This window comes from Arvicanthis niloticus, chromosome 7 (assembly GCF_011762505.2).
Source record: "Arvicanthis niloticus isolate mArvNil1 chromosome 7, mArvNil1.pat.X, whole genome shotgun sequence".
Lineage (NCBI taxonomy): Eukaryota > Metazoa > Chordata > Mammalia > Rodentia > Muridae > Arvicanthis > Arvicanthis niloticus.
Genome location: NC_047664.1, coordinates 89,631,435 through 89,656,147, shown reverse-complemented (window position 1 = coordinate 89,656,147; position 24,713 = coordinate 89,631,435). Strand labels below are relative to the sequence as shown.

The window sequence follows — 24,713 nt, the reverse complement described above, 5'->3', positions numbered from 1 at the left end:
CCGTCTTTGGACAACTGGACCTGGGCTCCATTAGAGAGGGAGCTGGGTGTGAGCCTGGGAGTGAGACAATAAGGACTGTTCCTGCGTGGTCTCTTCCCTTCCTGCCTCCAGTTTCCTGTCTTTAGTTCTCACCTTGGCTTCCCTCAGTGAAGGACTATAACCCATAAGGCAAAATAAGCCTTTTCTTTTCCAAGTCACTTTTGGCCACGATGTCTGTCACAGCACCAGAAGCCAAACGAGGGCATGCAGCAAGCACTTCGCCAACTGCACCTCAATTGACTAATTTTCTGATCATGTTGGTAGACAACATTAGACTGCAAGAACTTTTATCCTTTCATTTTATTGCCTTTTGTAGGAACATGAGTCGAGAAAGGGTTACAGAAGAACCTTCTATTCCATTCTTCTTAAGAGCTGAACTTCACCACAGGCTAGAAGACAATCCTGTAAGCTGGTACTGGCTGTAAAGAAAAAAAAAAATTCCTGCAGTGAAAGGATCTGAACTCGGGTAGTAGCCATGAATTTAATAAGATGTTACTAGTTTAGCCTGTGACTTGTACATGGAGTTGCAAACAAGCCCTCGCCTGGGTCCAGGTCTCTCTCTTCTGACCCTGAGCATCCTTTATGAATATCTTTGAAATTACAAATATATTTTTGTGTACAAGGCTCTTTACTTGTATGTCAGCCATGCCTCAGTACAGTGGTGTTCAATGACTCTCAAAAGAGACTTTCAGAAGACCGCTCCTGAGGTAGTATGTCTGTCTAGTCCTCCCTGAGAACTTAGCACTCTTTTCCCCTCCCCTCACCTTAGCTCTCTGAGGTACTGTCTCACTCTGTAGTCCTCGCTAGCCTGGAACTCAATATGTAGCCCAGGCTGGCCTTGAACTTGTATCTATCTTCCTTCCTGTTCTAGCATGCCAAGATCTGTGATTCCAGAGATGTACTACTATACCAGGTTCACCTTTCCAGAGACAAAATTATCTCTCTTTTCTAATTCAGACAAAAGAACACAGAAGGGCAGAGAGACATGGGCTCCTTTGTGTTACTGAGAAATAAGACAGTCCTGGCACAAAGACAGCATTCCTGCCATGCATATAATGACTGGTATCCAGAGGTCTGAGCTCCTAGGTGAATGGCTAAATCAGAAACAGACATCTGACACAGAAGGAAAAAGCCACGGAGGTTGAGCATTTGCATGAAGTTTGAACATTTGATTAAGACAGAAATGTTTATTCACCTCTGGTGGTTTATCTTTGTTTCTCCATAGCTTGACTTTTGTTACCAGTGTTTGAACTCTAGAAGAGAAAAAAATCACAGGAAGAAAAATTTGAGATGATCATGTTTAAGTTCAGGGAAGCATTCTCATCTGAATTTTGAATGAAGATATAAAATCAGAAAGAGGAGAGAGAGAGAGAGAGAGAGAGAGAGAGAGAGAGAGAACCTTGAGAAAAGACACTGAAATCTTTTTATGAACTACAAAAAAATTCATCTCTCCTTTTTTACAGACCTTAAGGACACAGTCTAACAAATAGGAGATAGAGATTAATGTCTTCTAACTAAAGTAAGTATATTTTAGCAAACTAGCAATTTTATCGTAGTATTTCCAAAGACTAAGTCTTTCAGCAAAATAGAATATTCTCCAGCAGAAGGAAATCCGTGTGAGTTGTGTGTGTATGCAAATGTGCATGAGTGTGTCGAGCAGTAAAGGAGTCGTGAAGGACACCATGAGCTGCTGGGAAAGAAAATGAGAGAGCAAGCTGAGACTTCCTCACGCCCTCCACCACAGCCGTCCACCAGGGCTGACACCCACAGGTTCCGGGTCACACACAGCAGGTTACTACAGGTGCCACAGGAGTAAGGGGAGCAGGGACAGCTCTCTCCACACCTTGCTCCCTTAATCTCACCTCCCTCATGTTCTGTCAACTGAGTGTCCTTGAGAAGGTCCTTGAAAGCCTTCCTTTCTAGCGCCCTTCCTGCCCTTCTCCCCTGTCGACTGGCTGTGATTTCCTTGGCAAGTCACCCAGACCCCCCTTTCATTAAGATAACAAGAGAGTCAGAGCCAAGGAGTTAGGAGCAATGATGTAATTCCATAGTTATTTCCATCATTTACTTATAGATGATGGATGTAATTTTGTTTAAATTACACAGATAAGACAGCAAGGTTGGAACAGCGTTTGCTTTGCTTGACAGTTTTTCTTGCACGGGAAAGCTTCTATTGTGGTCATCTAAAGTTTAGCTTTGAGCTCTGAGACACAGGACTACTGGACATGTAAAGAGGAAGATTCCATAGCGCATTCTATTGTGTTCTTATTTTCAGGGACACCAGTAGAATTTCCCTGGGAAAACAAGAAATAACCACCTCTGGACTGAGACAGGACTCAGGCTCCTGAACTTCACTGCACTCCTCCCCGGCAGTAGTGAACTTTGTGAACAAACACAGACGCTCTTCATCCGTGATCTCTGGCATCCACTTCACTAAGTTGACCAGAAACCTGTGCTCAAAGACACCCAACAGAATTGGTGAATGATTCCTTCCTGGAGCTCCCCTTCTTCCATGTGTTTGTTACACAAAAACACATCATAGGTTTCAAATTTGATGAGTGAAAGAAGTTTAAATGTTCCATTTCTGCAGAGGTCTTACAAAACTTTCTAATTTGCTAAGTGGACTTTTTGAGGACTATATTGTCACAAACAAAAATGGACCCTATTGAACATTGTAGGTCTCCTAAAAGATTTGTTTCCCAAATCAACTCCCTTTCCTCGGTGGCTAAATGATGTTTCTATTACACTTGGTACAGACAAGTGTCTAAATCCAAAATTGTGTGTCTTATTCTTGACATTTGAAACGTTGCACGAGAGAATAAAAGTAAAATCCCTGCCCCTTTGTATCTCTCCTGTTTTAAAACACTGAAAATCTCAAGGCAAAAAATCTGTATCATTAGAGATGGTAAGACAGCTCACTGGGTGAAGGTGCTTGCCACCATGCCTGATGACCTGGACCCACCTGACAGAAGGAAAAAAAAAAAAAAAACACCTGCCAAAAGTTATCCTCTGACCTCTCAACTCAAATACATGGTGGGTGCCAGGGCATGTGTAAACACACACACACACACACACACACACACACACGTAAAATATAATAGTATTTTACATATTCATATTATTCTCTCTCTCAAAAAAAATCTAGCCCATTTGCACCTGGCCAGCAGCACTCTGGCTAACTGCCTGACCCATCTTTCTAAACTATATCCAGGTGAATAAAATCTACAAATAAGGAAAAAAGATAAACTAGATGTTTGCTTAGAAAAAAACAGCAATAAATAAGCAATGTTGTTTTGTGCCTAGAAGGGTAAACAATTTGTTGAACTAAACAAATTGTCTCAGCCGAAGTACTTAGCCATCATCGTAAATTTTCTAAGACAGATGTGCCTTTGGGCTTCGTTACCTGTGTTTCTTATTCTGAAGGTCCTCCTTGTGAGGCTGACACCAGTCTGCATGCAAAGCAGATACAAGTGCAGAGACTGAGGGGAGCGTATAGGTTGTGTCTGCTTTCAGATGCTCAAAGCAGTGTCTTCTGAAGGCAAAATCTGTTTTGCAGCAGTGATCCACAGTGGGATTGATCGTTCGGTTTTTATTTATACCACATAATTCTCCAAGAACTAAATCTGCCTAAACCAATGAGAAGTAAAACACTGGTATGATTTTTAAATTCCAAGGACATGTTATATTTTATATGTGTGTGTAATGACATATTATATATACATAATATACATAGAGAAAAATTATATATATATATATACATACATATATATATATATATTAGACACATACATACATACATACATACATACATACATACATAGATGAATAGCTAGTTGTGAGATCACCAGCATCCTTGCTTAGGAAAAACACAGGTATCCATGATACTGTACTGTGTAGCAAGAATTGTAAAGGCTAACCAACAGTATTGCAAAAATCCAATCTACAGCAATTAGATGCCTACTTGTGACCTCAAAGTGACAATCGAACATGGGTTTCTGGGTGCACCCTCACTCCCATACTCTTCACTCCATTCCTAAAAGACTGGGCAGAAAGCAGCATTTCTCTTCTGGACTCTCCCTTTGGAGACAAAAGGCAAAATTTGTAACACTATTTAAAATGGTAGGGTTTACAGTCTGAGATGTAGTATAGTAGAGGCCTTCCTACCATGTGTAAAAACTAAAAAATAAATGAATAAGGCTTCCTAAGCCATTCTGGAGCAATACTGTGATTCTTAAATCATTTGCCCTAACTAATCACCTCTGATGTAATCTAAAAAGAAGAGAATTTGAAGAGTCCCTGAACATGACTCAGCACATTCTCTTCGCATTTTGAAGGACTTATATGATGAGCCAAAAAAAAAAATATTTCTTGCCTGGACAACATTGAAAACAACGAAGAAAAGTAGATAATTAGTATGAATGAACAGTGGAAGGGAGGGCACATGAAAAATCAAATACCAGGTCTGTAATCCCAGCACTGGAGAGGCAGAGGCAGGTGGATCACCACAACTTGGAGCCAGTCTGACCTACATAGTCAGTTCTAGCTCAACTTGGACTGTATAAGGAGACTGTCTCAAACACAGGAGCAACAGATGACAGACAGACAGACAATATGGAACAGGGAGTTCTCATCGGCCCATCTCTCAAGCTACAGGCAATTGACAGCTACTGAGAGAAGATGCATTACTCTTTCCCGATTAGTTATCCAGTACCAAAAGGCAGGGCTTAAAAGCATCGCATACAAGAAGCACAGAGCTGACTCCTTAGGTTTTATTTATATATTCATCTATATATTTCTGTGTTTAACAATAAATAATAAACACAGAAAAAAGAGGTCATGAATTTGAGAGGGAGTGAGGGATAATGATTAATTATATTTTTAATTTTAAGGACTTCTAATTAAAATAATCAAAAGCATAGTCAGGTACATAGGCCATAACTCAACTCACCAAGTTGTCAACGCAGGCGAACTCGTCACTGAGAGTGCAACAGGTTGCCAAAGCTGCCACCATTTCCTTACTAAGGGAGACCAGTTCTTCTGTGGGGAGCTGAGGGGCTGCCTTGGTGAACTTGACAAGGAAACTGAGAGAACACACATCTGTTTGGCTCTGGATAAAGGCAGTTACCCGTTGTCCCTCAAACAACTACTACCAAACCCATGAGAGAGGGGAATAGTCAGTGCTCCGTGCGCCCCTCGTGCCATGATAGAGAATCCTTGGCAGAAATGACCTTGGCCAGTAAGTAAAGTTTTTGAAATATTTTGTATTGATGCTAATTTTTTTTAAGGAGCACTTGACAGCCATGTTAGGAATAAGATGAAGAAAACTGAGATCGTTAGAGGGACTGAGGCTGATGTTACGGCCGTCAGCACCACTGCAGGACTAATAGAATCACATCCTAAACTGTGCTTTGTTTGAATTGAAGATGGTGAGCTTTAATAAACCCACCACTAGCATGATCACTATCTATACATTTAAATTAACTGCATACTATTCTAGAATTCTCATAAAAACACCGAAAGAATAAGTACTACAATGTTAAACAGGTCCATTCAGAATTCTGTAATTATTACTGGCTTAACTCCTGAGCTACCCATCGGTTTCCCAGGAAAGTGTTGACACCTGAAGATCTCTCCACTTCCCTTACACAGGACAAAATGCAAGAGAAAGAAACTCAAGTTCTCAGACACGAAAGCCTTACAGGAACAGTGTCTAGAATCCCATATTTCTTTCCATTTGTGGCTTCATTTTTGGTCAAAGAGTCATGGAAAAGCTCAGTGTGAATTCTTGACTTTTATGTCTTTTTTTCCTTCCCAGAGTTGAATTGGCTGAGAGACTAGCCTATAATAATACAATAATATTCTATATTTGAGAGATTACTAGATCCTGGTCTCTAGTGTTAGCCCGTTATGCAGATAACCTACTAGCGTTGCAGAGCGTCCTTCCCCAGCTCCTGGAACTGTCTGCATTCTTGCTGAACCATTGCAAGGCTTCTCTCAGTTGTCTCATTGAATTTATCCTCCTGAAAATTAAAAGCAACCATGGAACTGTGGAGAGAACCCACACAGCAACACATAGGCATGGCAGGACATAGGCATGTGTCTCCATAAAAAAAAAATGAGAATTTTCTAGCACTCTGATTCGTCCACAGGGGAGAAACACAGTAGCTTGTTAACAGGTTTCTTATTGCATCACCTAAACTTGAATGTTCACAAACTGACTTTTATAATAAGTGAAAGAAAACCATGACTACAAGCATTGTATCTAACATTGAATGAGGCCACACCCAGCTTGCTGAATATCTTTTTCTGTTTACAGATTATGTCCAAATGCTAATCAGTATAAAATCTTCTCCAAATTGAGCATAGCTCTATATATACGTGCAAGAATTTGAACTATTCAATTACAGATAAACAGTTTAAATATCTCATAATTTTTAGAGTATTAGCACTTACAAGGTATAATTTGGATTCTATCCTGATAATATGTGTACTTGATCCTTAATCTAGCAGTAGCCAGAGACACTGGTAAAAGAATGCAGTCTCGTGAACTTAAGCAATGTTCCCAGGGTGACTCTGCTAATAAATTGCTGTAGAACATTGGAGGTGTGTTTATCTCTATTTGTATTTTTTTCCATCATTTAGGTTTGCAACTTAAAACCTCCCAGCATTGTCTTCAATTATTTGATGGACTTTTTTTTTTTTTTTTACAACATACATTGGACATTTCCCTGGAGCTATGAGAGAGAACCTCTCTGCAATACATCAACATGGAGGCACAAATTTCCTAGTGCCTCCATCCAAGGGCGAGGAGCACAGTGGCGTGTAAGGAGCTCAACAGAGTGTAAATGGAAAAAACAGTTTTCTTATTGCATTGCCTAAATTTGCGCGACTATAAGCCAATTTTTATAAAATTTAAAGAAAAATGTAAAATAAACCAAAAGTAGCATATAACAAAGGAATTGTGAAAAGAATGTCAAATACTCCTTTAATACATGAAGTTATGATTTATAAGTATACCAAGAGTTATTAAAAAGCTATTAATTTGAGCATGAAAACGAGAAACAAGCATGAACAAATTTTTATAGAAAATTTAAGTTAATATATTAGTACCTGGGTGAGAATTTTGTATTAGTTCTTAGAGAATTTCATACAATTTTATCTCATATCTGCCCTTTTGTAGAGAAATTTTTTAATATGATTTTAGAAATCAAGCCTGTACTTAAAACACAGCCGCATTTTTCCAGTTTACGTTTACATCTATTAGACCTAATCTGTATGTGAAGTGTCGGCAAAGGCAGCGTTGACAAGCATGCCCATGGCTCCGGCAAAAAAATATTCTCCAGAAGTTAACCTAGCAGTTCGTGTCGAATGTTTTTAAAGGTCTGTATGTTCTGATGCCGTCACACCTCCTACAGTGATCTATCCTGAGAAAAACACTACAAATATTAAAGAAAGCTGTGTAGAATAAGAGTCTCATCTACGAATCATATACAAAGTTATAAGCACGTAACCAACATGCTCAGTGTCTGCACATAGTAGGAGAGCAAATACGTTAATCACTTCACATTCTGAGAGAATACCAAGCTCATGAAGGGGAAAGCTTTCTATGTTAGAAGGCAGGAGTCACATGCTCCCTGGAGCCTGTGGGGAGAACACAGCCCTTTTTACCACTTTGAGTTGAGCCCTGTATGGTCCAATTCATACACTGATATGAAATATGGGGAGAATAAAGTTCTGCTTTTTCATGTCAGTAGTTTTGTGGTTGTAATAGGAAACAAATATAGCAACATTCAACAGAAAAACAAAGTTTCCTATTATGCTAACTAATAGAAGCTCCAAACATTTCCTAAGGAATACACTTCTTCAATCTTATTTTTTAAGGCATATGCAAATATAGAGAAGGAAGTATGAAAGAAAATATTCAATATAATATTATAATATATATTACACATAATATATTATATGCAATTATATATTACATTATTTTATTATTATATCATATTATGTTATAATCAGAAAGCTTTAATAGAAACCGATTATTGTTTTCTGAATCTATGTTGTTGGGACCTACCGCATGACGGTAACAACTTGATGGGTTTTCTCTGCTGCAGCAATCTTCTAGGAGGTTCATATACACTTTAGTGATTCTTAGAAGCTCTTGTGTAGACAGGTCAGTATGCCTCCTGGAGTATTCATAAATAAACCTGAGGTGTACCAAACATGTATGCTGTTAGAACTCATACGGAGAAGAAAATGCCCGACTCCACTTTCATTGAATCTAGTAAGAGCTAACACTGTGTCTATTGTCAAAGCTAAATGTGGAATTTAGTCCGTTCACTTTACACCACTTTTTAAAAAACACACTTTCTGTGTCATATTTCAGACTAACAGTCTTTATCCGTCAAAGAGGATAGAATTGTTTGGTTTATTTAGAAACAGTTCTTAGAATAACTGACACATGAAGTGTCACAGGCACTGCATTATGTCCACTGTGCTTAGGAAAACACCTCCAGACTTCTGACTCCAACTCAGGCTCCCAGAGCATGCCTGGCAAGACCCAGGGTGCTTTGCCTATCCCTCCTGCCTGTCACTCCCCAAATATGGGAGTTACACTTTCCTTAATTCCATATCGTAAGCTGCTGTTTCCATGGCCTCAGAGAAAATCTCCAAGGGTACAGAAGTGAAGAAGGACATGAAGGGCAGAGGCAAAGGGAGAGGAACAAAGAGATGTTAATAAAGCCATAGCTGGTGTTGTACACCAGATCAAACTTCAACCATAAAGACTTCCTAGACATACTTTCTCAGTCAGTCAACTTCACTTGGTCTTTAAGATAAACACTACCTTGGATCTGAAGGCACTAAGGTTAGATATTCACACTGCTACAGGTTAAATTTCCCTATTTTTGGAATCTGAATGCCTAAAATGCCTCAGAATCCAAAACTTTCTGAATGCCAATATGATATTATAAGTGAAATTTTGTACATCTAAACTCACGTGTCAGGCTACAGCCAAAATGTAAGTGTACTAAAAATTAGGTATACATTTTTATTTAATTTAGTTTATGCACATAAGCTGTATGTGGAAGATAAATGCATTTGATGTTTAAACTAGGGTCCCATCCTCAACATATATCATTTTGTAAATGTAAATATCTCAGATTTTGTTTAAATCTGAAAAAATTTAAAAACCACTCAAGATACTTTTGCACAAGACAGTAGGGGTAGAAATGCACTTTCTGTGAGCTGCTGAAGGAGGCGGGATGGTAGAGAATCATGGTATTCCAAAGACAGAAAGTGACCTAGAGCTTCCGAAACATACAAAGGAAATAGAAAGTCACCTAGACCAGAGCAAAGGACGGTTGGACCACTGATAAGATGTAGGCAACTGGGTTGGAAAGATGGCTCAGTGGTTAAGAGCATGTGCTTCTCTTGCCTTAGCTGAATTCCCAGCACCCATACTGGCTGGCTCATAGCTGCTTGTAGTCATCAGGCATCTGATGACCTCTGGCCTCTATGGACACCTGACTTCACATGTGCACATACCCACACACAGATACACACGTGTGCACATAACTTGAAAATAAAAATAAGTTCAGCCTCACAGCTGCCTGACAGGTGATACTGAGGAAAAGCAGAAGTCACTTCCAAAAGCAGTTTGTTTCTCCTTACTGAGTGCCACTAGGGATCAAGACTTTAAAAGCGGTCATATCTAAACCAACAGATGCACAAATCGCAACATAGAAACAGAAGAACATGAGAAGCAGAGCAATGTGATCTTCCAAAAGATCATAACCTCTCAACTAACGAACCCAAAGACGCCAGATTACATAAAATGCCAGTTGCAGGTTTCAAAAGTTTTCTGATAAGATCAAATGGTGGCTTGTAAAAGAAAAAGATAAACATGAAGAGATTTTGCCCAGGACCTGAAAGGGAAAGTAGAAAGGATATGGAAAAGCCAGCAAAACAGATAAGACAATTAGCAATGTGGGGCAAAGATAGCTAAGTGGAAGATGCATTCAGCAAGGAAGCAAAGGAATAAAAAGAGTGTTGGAAATTAAAAAAAAATCTGTCAATCAAATTTTTAAAAAATGTAGAAAGCACCTCCAATAGAGCTGATAAAACAGGTAAAAGTAGATTTGCGATGGAGGACAAGGTTGACAAAATATAACACCCCAACATCAGAAGACAAACAAAAACCATAACTAAAATGTCCAAGCACTTGGATAAACAATAAAGAAACCATGGTCTAAAAGAGCTGAGACAGCCTTCCAATCCCCAAGTTTAGAGAAAGAAACGAACATTCAGTTTAGAACCCCAGATAGACATGATCGGAGAAGAACCTTGAAAGCAGAGTAGAGTCAAGATGGAGAGAGAGAGAGAAAGAGAGAGAGAGAGAGAGAGAGAGAGAGAGAGAGAGAGAGAGAGAGAGAGAGAGAGAGAGAGAGAGAGCGCACAAAGAAAAAGACTCAGCTCCCTCACTGTAATGTCAGGTCTCCAATCAGAAATCTTAAAAGCCAGGGAAGCATAGGATGGTCTATTCCAAGTCCTGAAAATAAGTAACTAACAAGCAAGATACCTGTATACAGGAAAGATATTTTTTAAAATTGATAGGTGGAAGGACTTTTCAGGACAAATTCGTTTCATATCTAAAGGAATAGGAAGAGGAAAGGCACCCTGAGCACAAAAGGACAGGAAGGAGTAAACTCACAGAGACTAGATAAACAGAGCTAGGAGAGAATCTGTCATGTCCAACTCTGTGAAACAGCAAATCCCAAAACTAATAGGAGAGAGAGGTAAGGACAAATTACAACCCAACCAACTAGCAAAGCAGCCTAAAAAATTACAAGAATTGGGGGGAAAAAGTCAATTATAATTCTAACTGTAAGCTCACCAAGAAGATACACAGACTGATTGACTGGATTAAAAATCTAAATCCAAATATTTTTGGGTATGTGTTTGTGCATGTGTATGTGCATGCATGTGTGCATGTGTACATGTGTGTGTACCTGCATGTATGCATGTGTGTACATGCATATGTGCCTATGTGTTCATGTGTGTATGCATATGTGTGTATACATGCATGTATGCATGTATGTGCATGTGTGTATGAATGTGTGCGTGTGCATATACATGCATGTATGCATGTGTGCATGTGTGTGTATGCATCTGTGTTACATGCATATGTGCCTGTGTATGCGTGTGTGTGTGTGTGTGTGTGTGTGTGTGTGTGCGCGCGTGTGTGTGGTGTGTGTGTATGATAAAACCAGAAGTGGTCATGGGAGATCTTAAGAGAAAGGGGGGGGGGGAGAAGAAAGGGTGGTGAGACTCACATGACTTAAAATCGTATGGAGAAGAATTGTGGGGGAAGAAGCTGAGCAAAAATGGAGGGCAGACGGGATTGGAGAAGATGGGCCAGTGGGGTAAGAAAAAACAAAATCCAGAGCTGTGTATAAATATGAAAATACCATAATGAACCCCATCACTTTGCACTGACCTTAAAAGAAATAAAGCTCATAGTTTAACCTATCCCAGTGACAACTAGGATTCAGATTTTGTCCTGTGGCTTCCAGTCCATTAACCTTTCCCCTGGAACACAGCTGGACAGCTAAGCCTGTGACTTTTTAAGACCAAAACCCCTGGGATCAGTTCCTTCCTGTGTCATTTTTACCTCTGAATCTTGAACAGGTCATGTAACTTCTTTATTTTTCAGCCTGCTCATTCAAAGTATTGGGGGAAATGGCATTTATTCTACATTTGGCTTTAGAATTGGAATGGATAATCTAAACAATATATTCAGCCTATTGCCTGACACAGATAAGGTATTCAGTAAATGTAGCCGCCATTATAACTTGTCAATGTTTTTACTTGAAAGTGTACAGGATAGCTCCTGTACACTCCATGATCTTTATAGCTAGTGAATCACAATGCCTTATCCTTCCACCCAGGTTAGCCAGCATAGGAATGTCTTATTTTCTATTTGTCTTCTAAGCTTTTAATAAAGAGTCATAGTACTCAGCAAAGAACTTGTCCGGGTCAGAATCTCGTTCTTGACACACATGTTCACTGTCAGTGAATTTGGCTTCTCTGGGAGATAAGTCCTCCGGTCTGTCATCTTTATTTGCGTTAATTATACAGTCTTCACGTTCTAGTGTTTTCTTTTCACAGCATGTTTTGATTTTACTTGAGATGGAATCTTGTTTTGAGCAAATATGGTTTATAACCTGGCTCTGCATCAAATAAGAACAAGAAAAATGGCTTACAGATTTTTGTCAGAAGTGGTCTTTTCGTCCCAAAAGAATGGCTGCTCAAAAAGTCAGTTCTGAGTGTAACGTCAGCACCTACCCAGGAATTCATTAGATAGATAATATTCATTTGAATTTCACACTGACTTAATATTCAAGAAATTTCACATTAGTGAGGCTATTTTCCCCTCCTTGGGATTTTAGGTCATAAAACTGAAAAAAATAAACTCTATTATAAACTTACATCCATTGTTAAATATTAGAGTTTTAAGTACTTTTCCCCAACTCCTCTGGTACAGTGATATCTTTATGTTTGAAAAATTACTGAATTTCTCTATTGAGATTCAGGGAAGTGGGCACACATGCCTGCCATGGCACATACGTAGCAGTGAGAAGATTACTTGTGGGAGTTGGTTATTTCCACCATAAGGGTCCTGAGGACCAAACTCAGGTCCTCAGCCTTGAAAGCAAGTGTCTTTACTCACTGAACTATCTCTCTCATGTCACTGTCATTTTATTTATTTATTTATTTTTATTGTTGTTGCACCCCTTGAGAGTTGTCTCCACTTTCTGCGGTGGCTACTGAAGATATAGCAATGCATTGCTACTAATCTAGATCTCCTGTAAACTAAAACTATCTTTCCAAGGACACAGAAAAACCACTAATATTTGATTAGTGGATGAAAAATTGGCTAGGGAGCTGAGGGATGGCTCAAAGGTTATAAGCACTGACTGATCTTGCAGAGGACCCAGGCTCTGTTCCCAGAACCCACATAGTGGATCATGGCTACCCGAAACTCCTGTTCCAGAGGATCAGAAGCCCCTGGCTTCTGTAAGCACTCACACAGATGTGGTATATATATATAAATTTTTAAAATCTCTATTTAAAGGAAGAAAGGGATTGTCCAAGGAAAGGGAAATAGACTATAGTGTTATAAAGGGACAAAAGAGAAACTAGACTTGGAGGCTTAAAAGAGGAGAAGGGTGAGAGGGCAGAAAAGAGAAAGGAAGGAATGTGGGGAGGGATGACTCACACATGGGCCCTTGAAAAGCCCTGTAAAACCTACCATTGCAGAAGCTGCTGCAGAAGCTCCCTAAATATACATACAGGTATGAAAGGAATTTAAATGGAGTTACCATACAACAAGGGAGAACAGGCCCCAACTAGAAATCTTAGGCTAACAAGTAAAAGCCCCAGTAATATAAATGGGTTACATTTTGTTGAGTTGTTGGCCAAAGTTGTCCCAATGACCTCCCCCAAACACAGGCTATTGCCAGTTCGATGGGTTACCCTTCCACAGCCCATTGTAAGGCCTTATTGCTGAAGATACCACTTATTTATGTCATTGAACATGGAGAAATCTAGACAGTGCCCAACTAGAAGCTTTATCCTGACTGACCAGCATTTATCGTGCCAGAAGGTACTGTGTGTACTTCCAACTATGTTTCCAGTAAAAAATGAGCATAGCAATAAAATGACTTCTGATGACATATTGCTATGCCCTTAAATCAGGGCATTGCCGGACCCTCATCAGAGAACCCTCTTGAAGTAAATATACAGAGACCCACGACTGGACCATGTGCAGAGAGTGCAAGGCTTTGGAACATGCTGAGTCCTGAATGGGATGTCTTTATCAAGCCCTTCCCCTCAAAGATTATGGATCTATGTGCAAGAGGAGGTAGAAAGACTCTAAGACCCAGAGGTGGTGTTTCTGAGAAAACAGCATCTTCCAGATACAACAGAGAAAAGTGGACACACAGTTCCAGCCCTAACCAAGAAGTTGTTTACAACTGACACCTGCTGGGAGAAAGAAAATCAGTTTTCTTCCATGGAGTGATACTGGCTATATCAAGTATGCTCAAGAGCATGCCCCGTCCTCAGGAGCAGCTGTCAGTCAACACAAAATGAACCTATTAGCATGTGAGCGTGTGTGTGTGTGTGTGTGTGTGTGTGTGTGTGTGTGTGTTTTCCCGTGTCCTTTCTGCTTTGTTTTGTTATTGCATTTGGATTGGTTTGTTTTGTTTTTTTATTTTCTGAGAGAAATAAAGCACATAAAGTTGAACGGATGGGGGAGGATGTAGTTGGGGGAGGGGAAGACTGTGATCAAAGTATATTATAGGGGGAAAATGTCAATAACAAAAGAACCAAAGACTGATTTGGAAGTTAACCATTACAGAAACTACCAGAGAAGACTTCACAGAAGAAGAAGAAGCTTTCTTATTCATGTAATCATCTCCATGTGTCTACTATAAATCTGAGGCTATTCAAATGATCAACGTATGCAGTGTATACGAGACAAACCCCTGGCCTGCCCCGATTCTCACTGTTTATCTATGTTCACATCTCTATAAAGCCTGGGGACAAGGGAACAAGGGTTACCTTATTTACACAGGATGAATTTTGAGATCAGACCCTTGCTCTCAGTCCCCTCTCCAGCTTCTCCTGCACCTTCATCCTACTCTGTCCAACACTCTCTGGGTACTTCAGCTCTCCCTAACTTAACTCAGTGTATCCTCACTATCTGCAGTCTTCTGGCAGACTCTGAAGGTGAAGGACAGGATGAGTCCAAGGCTAAGGTGAGAAAGGGGATATGAATTGATAACACATTTCCAGCGTTTCAGCTCATCTGAAGCCAGCATCATTTGAGCCCCAGCACTTTCTAATTTCCCGAGAATTCATTCCTATTTTCAGTTAATGACAACTGGATTTCTTGCATTTCTCCATAAAGACATTAAAGGGAGGAAATTTGAAATACAATATGATCCTTTAGTTTCAGCTTCAAGCCATAGAAAATTTAAATTATTATACTAGTTTAGTAAATTCAATTTAACATTATTAAACCCACATTCCCATAAACAACCAAATACTACAAAAATAAATTATGAGTGTCATCCTTTTAACTAGGTTACATTTGAGAATAAAATAATTCAGGAGACATCTTCTGTCCACTGCTTAATTTAAAGCAGATATTTCCAAATACCTAAAATTCAAGTCATTTAAGTAATATACTGTCTTTATTGTAAGTAAAACAAATTTAAAACCATCACCATAAAGCTTAATTTTAACTAAGAAGGAGTCTGTGTATTTTTAATGAAATTGTATTGGCTTTAAAGTGCCTGAACAATTTCAACTCTACAATATGTTTACCTGAATATTAGTTTTAAAAATCATTTTAAGGGTTATCAGATGCTGGGGTAGGAGCAAGAAGTAGGAGATGTTGGTCAAAGACAAAATTTCAGATCTACAGGAGAAATAACTTCAGGAATTCTACTGTAGATCATGGTGACTATAGTTAATAACAGCATGTTATATAGGGAAGTGAATTGAAAGTACTCTTACCACAAAAACGTAAGTATGTGAGAATAACATAGAAATCCATGTTAAGTCATTTGACTTAGTCATACTACAATGTACATATATTAAAATATGTTTGTGCCATCAAAAATACACACACACACACACACACACACACACACAATATTTATTTGTCAATTATAAAGAAAAAAAGGAGGGAGGGAGAGAGAGGGGGAAGGTGAGAGGGAGGAGAGAAGAAGTATCATTTGAAATTATTTGTAAAGATCTTAGAAAATCAAAGAAAGCAACTTTTAAAAAACGTAATAATAATGTCATTTTTTGAGGTTCTCGGGGGGTTCTGATATAAAGTAGAACAATTGTTAATGTACAGGAAGTGATAAGGGTGACAAGTAACAGGAGTTCTAGACGAGTAAGGTCGGTGTTCACAGTTACCTACTACAGAGTTTACGACGAGCCAGAAGAGAGGAGCCTTGACATATCTAAACATAAAGAAACGACAAACTGACAGTGCCCAAGCTGATCAGTATACACTGTGCACATAAAAGTATCGTAATATTGTACTGAGTCTCATAACTATGAGACATTTTATGTGATAATTAGAATGTGAAAGTTAAAAGTATTAAAAATCATTGGGTTTTGCTTTTTTCTGGAGGGTTTTTTGTTTTTTTTGTTTTGTTTTGTTTTTTGTTTTTTGGGGTTTTTTTTGTTTGTTTTTTTCTGAGGTAAAATTTTTTAAAAGAAAATGTACCTGGCTTCGGATGCAGTGCACAACATCCCCTTCACAGCATTCTTCATACATGGAAGAAACGTCTTCTAAGAGGGAAGTAAGGTCCTTAAATCCAATCTTGGGGAATTTTTGACTGAAAACAGCAATGTTTCTAGAAAGATCATTGATAGACCACTAAAATAATTTAAATAGACAATAGATAAAGAGGGTTTTTACTTATGTTACACACATGGTAGAAGGGTCAAGGACAATTGATACCATGAGTTTTACATAGAATTCCTATCAAATAGCTGAAAATACTGTTATTTGATCTGTATCAGTAGTTCTCAGTCTTCCTGATGCTGCAACCCTTTTAATACAATTCTTCATGTTGTGATGAGCCCCAAATTATTTTCATTCCTACTTCATAACTGTACATATCGGTTACTATTATGAATCACAATATAAATGCAGATCTTTAAAATGCAGGCCTTAGGTGACCCATTTGAAAGGGTCAGTCAACCCCCAGAGGGGTCACAACCCACAGGTTGAGAACTACTTGTCTACATGCTGTCTTGGAAAATCACAGGGTGGTATTTTGCCGCTGCCACCCACAATTCTGGATTCCAACTAGAAATGGCTTGGGAGGAGCTCTGTCTCCCATAATTACTATGGCCAAACCTACCATGTGAGCTGATTGCAGTTATAAAAAAAAAAAAACATCACATACACTTTCGAAATGTATCTCAGAACAGCTTTCTTTCCCTTGGCAAGCTCCCATCCCTATGTCCTTAATCATCAGGAAGGCTACAAATAATGTCATTGGCTACTTAACAGAAACAACAACAACCAAAAATAAATGTGTGTCACAAGCAAATTTAATACAAGGAAACACAACACAAAACTCACATAGCGTTTAAGACCTTGGGTCCAAATTTTATAAGGGCTCCACAGACATTTCTTTGATAAGAAGATAATGCTTTTAAATATTGTGTGATGGGGGCTGCCTGAAAGAAAAGAAAAATCCTGTTGAAACAAGACCAACATCTCACTGTTTTCTTAGTTTTTAATTACATGTATATCAACTACTCTGAAAATATCCAGCTGCAGAAAATACATGGGGAATTTTTATCTCAGTAAATTTGCATGTTGAGAAAAATCTGTATCCTTCACACATAACAAGGGTTGACCCAGTATTTCTCATGACAGCATTGCATTTAGTAGGAGAAGGCTTGTCGAAGCATGTCCCCTGAACATAACTGTCACTACCTTCATGATTCCACCTTATTATTAATGCCAAAAGAAAGCTTACCACAGGCAGACAGCATCACATCAGCATTTACCCTGGATATTTGCACACTTGGGCTTTCTTGGAATTTATAAGGGGAAACAAAACCAAGAGTGAGAACCTGGTAATTAGTGAATCTTTTTCAAGGTTTTCCGGTACACAGTACATTTGTATCAGTGAGTGCACTAATGTTTTTTGTAACGTTTAATTTTAAGTGAAGATATGGAGTCTATGGCATTGGGCGATTCCTTATCCTCTTGATGAAATAAGTGTGGTACGCACCTTGGCTTGAAAGCAGGTGGCCTTCTGTTGCTCTTCACAACATGTGGTCGCTGCCTCCTCAAACCGAGCAGCAACAGTTATAAGAACAGGGGCGAAGACTAAGGGGTTCCTTCTGGCAACCTCGTACATATAGCTATAAAACATTACGTTTTTGTTTTTGTTTTTGTTTTTAAAGAGAGAAGATGGGAAAGGGAAACCGAGAAGGATGAGTGACAAGGGAAAAGGAGGGAGGGGAAGAAGACAGCAAGAAATGCAAGTTGTAAAAAAAGAAGGAAAGGGTGAGGGGATTTCTGCTGTAGCAACACTCATTGAGAAGCTGAACCAGTCATTTCCAGCCCTTAAAGTTAGAGCTGCCAACTCCAAGTTAAGGATAGCATGGGCAGGTCTCATCCTGAATGCCGCTGTGTGTATTCTTTCCTCCCTTCCTGTGATGCAGGAAGCCCATCTCCCTCTTCTCACCATATCAAAGAAAAAGTCATCAGAACAAAGAATATCCAAGATTCAAGAACATCCTTAAGTTTAAACAAACTTGTGATTGTTTCAAAGTACAGTAGCCTTCCAGAGGGGTGGGGTGGGGTGGGGTGGGGAAACAACTTTCCTTCAGCATTCACTGCATGATTGCAAAGAAATTGGAGACTACATGTTCAATAATTTAAATCTTCCCAAGGTAAAACTTGCAACTTCCCTTGGGAAGAAAATCTTCCCATTCCCATGTTGCCTAGCTATCCAGTGCTGAGCATACACCTCTGCCCTGTGGATTAGACCATGAGAAGACAAACAGCACTGATGGAAGAGTCTTAAAAGCAGGGTCCATAGCTACAGCCTCACTGAGCACAGGTCCTGACCCAATAAACATGGAATGAATTTATGAATCAGCTGGTTCGCCGATGAACCCCGACAAGCAAACATAAAGAAAAGCTGAAGCTGCTTGGAAAATAAAATGATGAAGCCCAGAAAAGAAGAATAGGTTTTAGTCCAACAAGAACAACACCTTGAATTCTTTTGGTACCAAAATTAAACTTACAGGTTTAGAAAAGATTCACTGTCATTTTTATAAGCTTGGCATTTCTCTTCTGGATCCAAAGTAGGGAAAGGGGGCAGAGATCCTACGTTAGCTTTCTTGTAAAAGAAACAGAGTCTTCTTGAAAAGATGGCTTTCTTGCAGCAATGTGAAAAGTTATACTTCTGCGGCAGCCACTCCATGTCACAGAACATGTCCAGGAGAGCTTCGTTCTGAACAACAGAGAAGAAGACAATGTTCTGTCACTGTCAAACTCTCTTCTACCACTTGAGAAAGTGCTATGGACACATGAAGGATAGACCACCTTTGGGGAAAGGTTACAGTTTCCACACAGCTATCTACAGGATGCCTTTACCTAAAGCCTTTGGAGAGCATCCCCCACGTAGGGAAACGTCATCCAACAGCAAGCCTCCTTCACCTGTTACTATTTCTGCAATGCCTTCTGTGTCAGTAAATTGTCACGTGCTCTTTAAGCTCACTGAAAATGGATTTTAGGAATCAGGAGGCTCTCCTTGTCTCAGACTCAAGAGTGTTTATTTCAAGTGTCTTCTAAAAATCCCCATCTGGGCAGGCTGGCCATCTAATTCCATAACAGGGAGAGAGGAGATCAGCAAACAGCTAAGGGTATCAACGACATCGTGTTCCTTCTAATAGAGGTAATTATTGTTTGCCCCATGATATAAAAACATCTGCAGTGAGATGGGAAGCTACATACTCATTCCTTGAGAGAGCACACTGATGTCCTGGAAAACTCCAATTGAGAAGACCAACAAAGCATTTTCTGATGTGTCTCTTCAACTATTTCTATTGAGTAGTTTAAGTGTCCAGTCTGATGTTACCTTTGTTTGTTCTCTTCAACTGGGTGGTCTCAGTCACTTCTACTAGATACTGCAAGTGCCTGGTTTGATGATATCTTGCTATCTACATGCTGTTTCTCTTTGCTACTTTGTTTCTTTGTACTTTTGCTTGCTACATTGCTTAGTAAACTCTCCACTTTGAAACTGAAAGTAGTCATTGTTGATTAGCCTCGGTACCAAACAACTTCCTCTGTGGCTTTTCTTCTGATCTCCCAAAATCGAAAACTCAATGTGGCTTTGCTCATGATGTCCAACATTTTCTTATTGGGATTCCATTTGGAATCAACCCAGAAGAGGGAAATGTGAGAGCAGAGCATGAGATAGTAAGAGAAGCAACTAAGAGCCCTGCCCCTGTGCATGTATCTCAGAAGATTACCCCTTCCTGAGCAGATATGACTGGGTGTCAATAAGTCATAGGCATAGAGATCAAAAGTGCATAACTCAGTCTTCCTATGTATCGTAAGACAGAACTGTATTTCCCTTGAGAAAAGTACTTTATCCTAAATACTGAAACTAAGCAAAATAACAATTATGTGCCCAGGCTAGAGAGATGGCTCAGCTTTTGGGATGCAAAGTGTTCATGTAGAGAACCCACATGTGCTTCCCAGCACCTATGCTATCAGCTCACAACTGCCTGTAACTAAGGCTTAAGGGAATGGACAGCCTCTTCTGCCACGCACACACACTTAAATACGAAACCCTATGTGTCTAGAGCAGCGTTCTTAGATCTTGTTCAGATGAAAACCACAAGCCTTTTACTTACAGCCATCTTTGAACACTCCGGAAGTGTGCTATCAGCCAAGCACCTATCCCTGTAATCCAGCATGACTTTCACCAGCATTTCTGCCTCATCAAAGGATGCTTCCTGAACGTGCTGGGCAAATGAGATGATGGTCCTGCAAGAGTTCATGGAGGGTACAGAGTAATCTTCTGCAGAACTACTTATGTCTAAAAATAACTCATAGAGATGGCAAATGCATTTACTCTCTGTGCAGCTGCTATTTAATTAAATTGTCTTTGAGGAGAATTTGCCTTCCTAGAACACATCAGACAATACAATAAGTGTTATCATCAAAGGGAATCCAAAAACAACTCACAGATATGCAATGTTCTCGTCTATGAATTTCTGAGTAGCATTGAAATGATCTGAAAATCAAGATATTTGAGTTATTACATATCTTTATATTCTTACATTTTCCCTAATAAGTAACTTTTCATGACATTCAAGTGTGAAACTATAAAAGGTTTATGTTGGAAATATTTTAACGCCAGGCAGTAGTGGCGCACGCCTTTAATCCCAACACTTGGGAGGCAGAGGCAGGTGGATTTCTGAGTTGGAGGCCAGCCTGGTCTACAGAGTGAGTTCCAGGACAGCCAGGACTACACAGAGAAACCCTGTCTCGAAAAACAAAACAAAACAAAACAAAACAAAACAAAAAGAAGAAAAAAAAAAGAAAATATTTTAACCACTTTGATAAGGAATGTGAAAGCCTCTCTCTTTCTCTCCCTCTCTCTTTCTTACACACGCACACAAATATGAGTCCTAATCACAGAAGAATGTGTATTCAAAACATAAATTGAATTCATTTGAATTTATCTAAAACGGAGCAGATTTTAGATTTTCCAGTGATGGTGTATCATTTCTCTGGCATACGTCTGTCATTAATGACAAGAGAGATTAACTCTCTTAATCACATGAAGATTAACTGATAGATAATGTCATCAAGGCAAGTCCAGTGACAGCTACCATGCGTCCATGCATGGTGGCAGTCAGTATAGCTTTTTTTATTGGATTTTTTATTTACATTTCAGATGCCCTCCCCTTTCCCTAATTCCCCTCCCTAGAAAACCTATCCCATGCCCCCTTTTTCTTTATGCTTTTATACAATTTTTTAAAATGTTAATCAAAGGCTTTGTAAGTTTGGTAATGCTCAATCAGAAGTGTAACCCAATTCCCAACCTAAATATATCAACTATCTTTGACTGGTGGAGACACGTGAACATCTGCCTCCATGTCCCCCTCTCTTTCTCTCTCTTTCTCTCTCTCATCACCTAGCTTCTCCTCTCCTTCTTCTCCACCTTTCCTTACTCCTTCTCTTCCTCTCACCTTAGCTCCTCCTACATATCACCCTTCCTGTTAAAATAAAACTTTTCTCTCAAAAATACAATTAGAGCATAATTATACCAATTTGTACCTTCAGTATAGCTTTTAATGCTAGTCATGTGATCTCCAGGTTCATCCAAAATCACAGATCCTTTCTCTGGTCATAGAAGATTGATGTTTCTCCACATAGACTACATTTTGGAGTACTTATCTTTTATGAAATATTGATCTGGAGCCTATGAACCCATCAACAGTTTCCAACAGAGCAACCTTCCTTGAACCTTGGCTTCCTGAAACTTGCACAATAGGAATAGCTTGTGTATATGCATATAGTGGGAATAGTTTGTGTGCATGGCTATAATCTAATTTAACATAAAGTTGAATATTCATCATGTATACTTTGTAATACCTAAGTAAAGGACTAGAAAAGATTTAGTGGAAGTGCCCTGTGAATTAGTACTAAAAAAAAAAAAAAAAATTCAAAAATTAGCAAATAAGATGCCTAGTCTTGGCCTCTTTTAGAGTTTGGGTTATAAGGATCTTGAATGTAAAACTGAGAAGTGTGGGCTTCAGTTGGAAATCATTAAGATCTTATATGGGATAGTAATATGACCATGTCTACACAATAAGAAACACCAAGCAATGAAGCATTCTATGTGGGCCCTCCCTCTGTGCCCAACAAATGGAAATTGATAGGAACTACTTGTCAAGTAGAAGGGTAATCGGATGAGATACAGTTGGAAGATCATTAGGGGACCATAGCAATTGTTCTATTTAAAAAAAAAAAGACAGTAGGATCTGAATTTTGCTGAAAGTAATACAGAGGAAAGAAAGAAAGCACGGTCACAAAACACATTGAATAGACAAAGAGTACCAGGCTCTGAAATGGGCTGTTACATGAAGAACACAGAGGAAGACCTCAAGCATTGCCATCTCATCGAGCCTGAGTCTGTCCTCACTCGCGGGTACCTCATGGGTTTTGTGTAGGATCCAACACAGGCCAGAACTACTGAGATATGCTGGATACTCTTGTGCAAATTATAATCCTTTATTAATTTATTTTTTAGGATTATATCATTACATCTCTCTTCATTCCCCCACCTGTGCTCACTCTCTTTCAAATGCATGGCCTCTTTTTCCTTAATTTTACACACACACACACACAAACACACACACACACACACACACACACACACACACACACACACACACACACATATATATATATATTCTTTGATACATAGATACAACCTTATCACTTGAGTATGTGTTTTCTGGGCTGATATTAAGCAAATTACATTCACGTACAGAAGATGTGGCTTTGTGGCCAGAAGGATTTAAAAAGACCTTCCTCTGGATAGGAAAATTTCAAAGTTTCTTCGTTTGGTAAAATGTAAAAATTGCCCTTTTCACCAGGCTAACACTCCTTATGTAACCTGTTGCTGTGGGTTTGTAACAGACAGCTGAGGGAGAAAGCAGGGTCTCATATACCCCGAGGGCATTTATCATCTACTTGGGAGACATTATTGGACAATCAAAAATATTTTTTAAAGATTACATAGAAATATTTATGCATGTGTACGTATCTGTACATATGTATGTATGTATGTGTACATGTGTATGTATGTATATACTGTATCTATGTTCTTCTGTTAGACTAAATATATCTACCACAAAAAATTCTAATATTTTGAAGTCCAAAATACATCTTAAGACAACACTACTTAGATTGTTGGCCATTTCTAAGTTCAAACATCCTGTAAAATAGATAATATGACAACCAAAATGAAAATCTGTAGTGGGCTGTTTGAAATTACTGACCAGAATATATACACTAAGAAAAGAGAGGGAGAAATAAATAAAACCACAGGAGTGACTGAAGTTATAAAAGGCTAAAGAAAAGTAATTTCCCTCACTTAGTCATCTCTGGTAACATGCAAGTAAATTTCTTACCTACGTCCCGGGGCTTTGTGGATAGGGCCAGGGATTCAGTCAAAGACAACAGGGAAAAAATAAAACCTGTAAGCTTTAAGAGTCTCATGTTTAAATTTAAAAAGAGGCCACATTCAAGAGTGCCCTTGTGACTGGGCAAAACCAACTTTTTATAGTCTTCTTTGACCTAACATTTGTTAAAAAGTAACCTAGTTAATCTATTTCTGAAATACATAGGCTTTTTTTTTTTTTGCCATGGTGCAAATTTCTTGGTAATTATTAACTAGGGGGAAAATTATGCTGTGCTTCACTGGGGAAAAAAATCTCATGAATTGAAAAAAAAAAAAAAAAACAGTCCATAGAGTAAGAATAATCCTCCTTCCAAAAGTTGTAAGATATTCCAAAAGTTAAAGGAGAAAAGACTCGCTAGCACATAAAAAAGGAAACACCCTGTAAAAACACTAAGTTTCTGGGACCTGAGAGGTAGCTCAGTCCATAAAGTGCCTGCCTGGCAACTAGGAAGACCTGAGTTTAGACTCCAGAACTTGTGTAAAATGCAGGTATTCTAATGCACGCTTCTCATTCCAGTATTGAGAACTATAGTTAGGTAGTTCCCTGTGACTTCAGGCCAGCCAGTCTATACCATTTGATGATTTTTAGGCCATTGAGAGACTCTAATGCATGCATGTGCATGTACACACACACACACACACACACACACACACACACACGAGTGGACAGCTGAGAAACAGAACTACAAGTTGTTCTCTGGCTTCCACAGGAATACACATATGTGCAGGTGCACACACATACACACACACACAAACTCACAAACTCAAAACACAGTAATTTCCACTTATAACCAAAGAAAATTAAAATAAGTTTTCTAAATGTATAGAAACAGAACAAAGACAACACCGAAAACA

General features: G+C 39.0%; 1 protein-coding gene across 1 annotated transcript; it reads right to left on the bottom strand.

Moving 5' to 3' along the window:
- Positions 1-321: 321 nt before the first annotated feature.
- On the bottom strand, positions 322-23,959 carry LOC117712918 (afamin). Its single transcript, XM_034509150.2, has 15 exons — positions 23,809-23,959; positions 20,849-20,897; positions 20,515-20,647; positions 18,898-19,106; positions 17,874-18,006; positions 17,213-17,310; positions 16,346-16,475; positions 12,052-12,266; positions 8,111-8,243; positions 5,962-6,059; positions 4,988-5,120; positions 3,443-3,666; positions 2,357-2,489; positions 1,235-1,292; positions 322-458 (listed from the first exon to the last, which is right to left on the bottom strand). Exons 1-14 carry the CDS (start codon positions 23,894-23,896, stop codon positions 1,245-1,247), a joined length of 1,824 nt encoding a protein of 607 aa, XP_034365041.1. The 5' UTR covers positions 23,897-23,959; the 3' UTR covers positions 322-458; positions 1,235-1,244.
- Between the last annotated feature and the right edge of the window lie 754 nt (positions 23,960-24,713).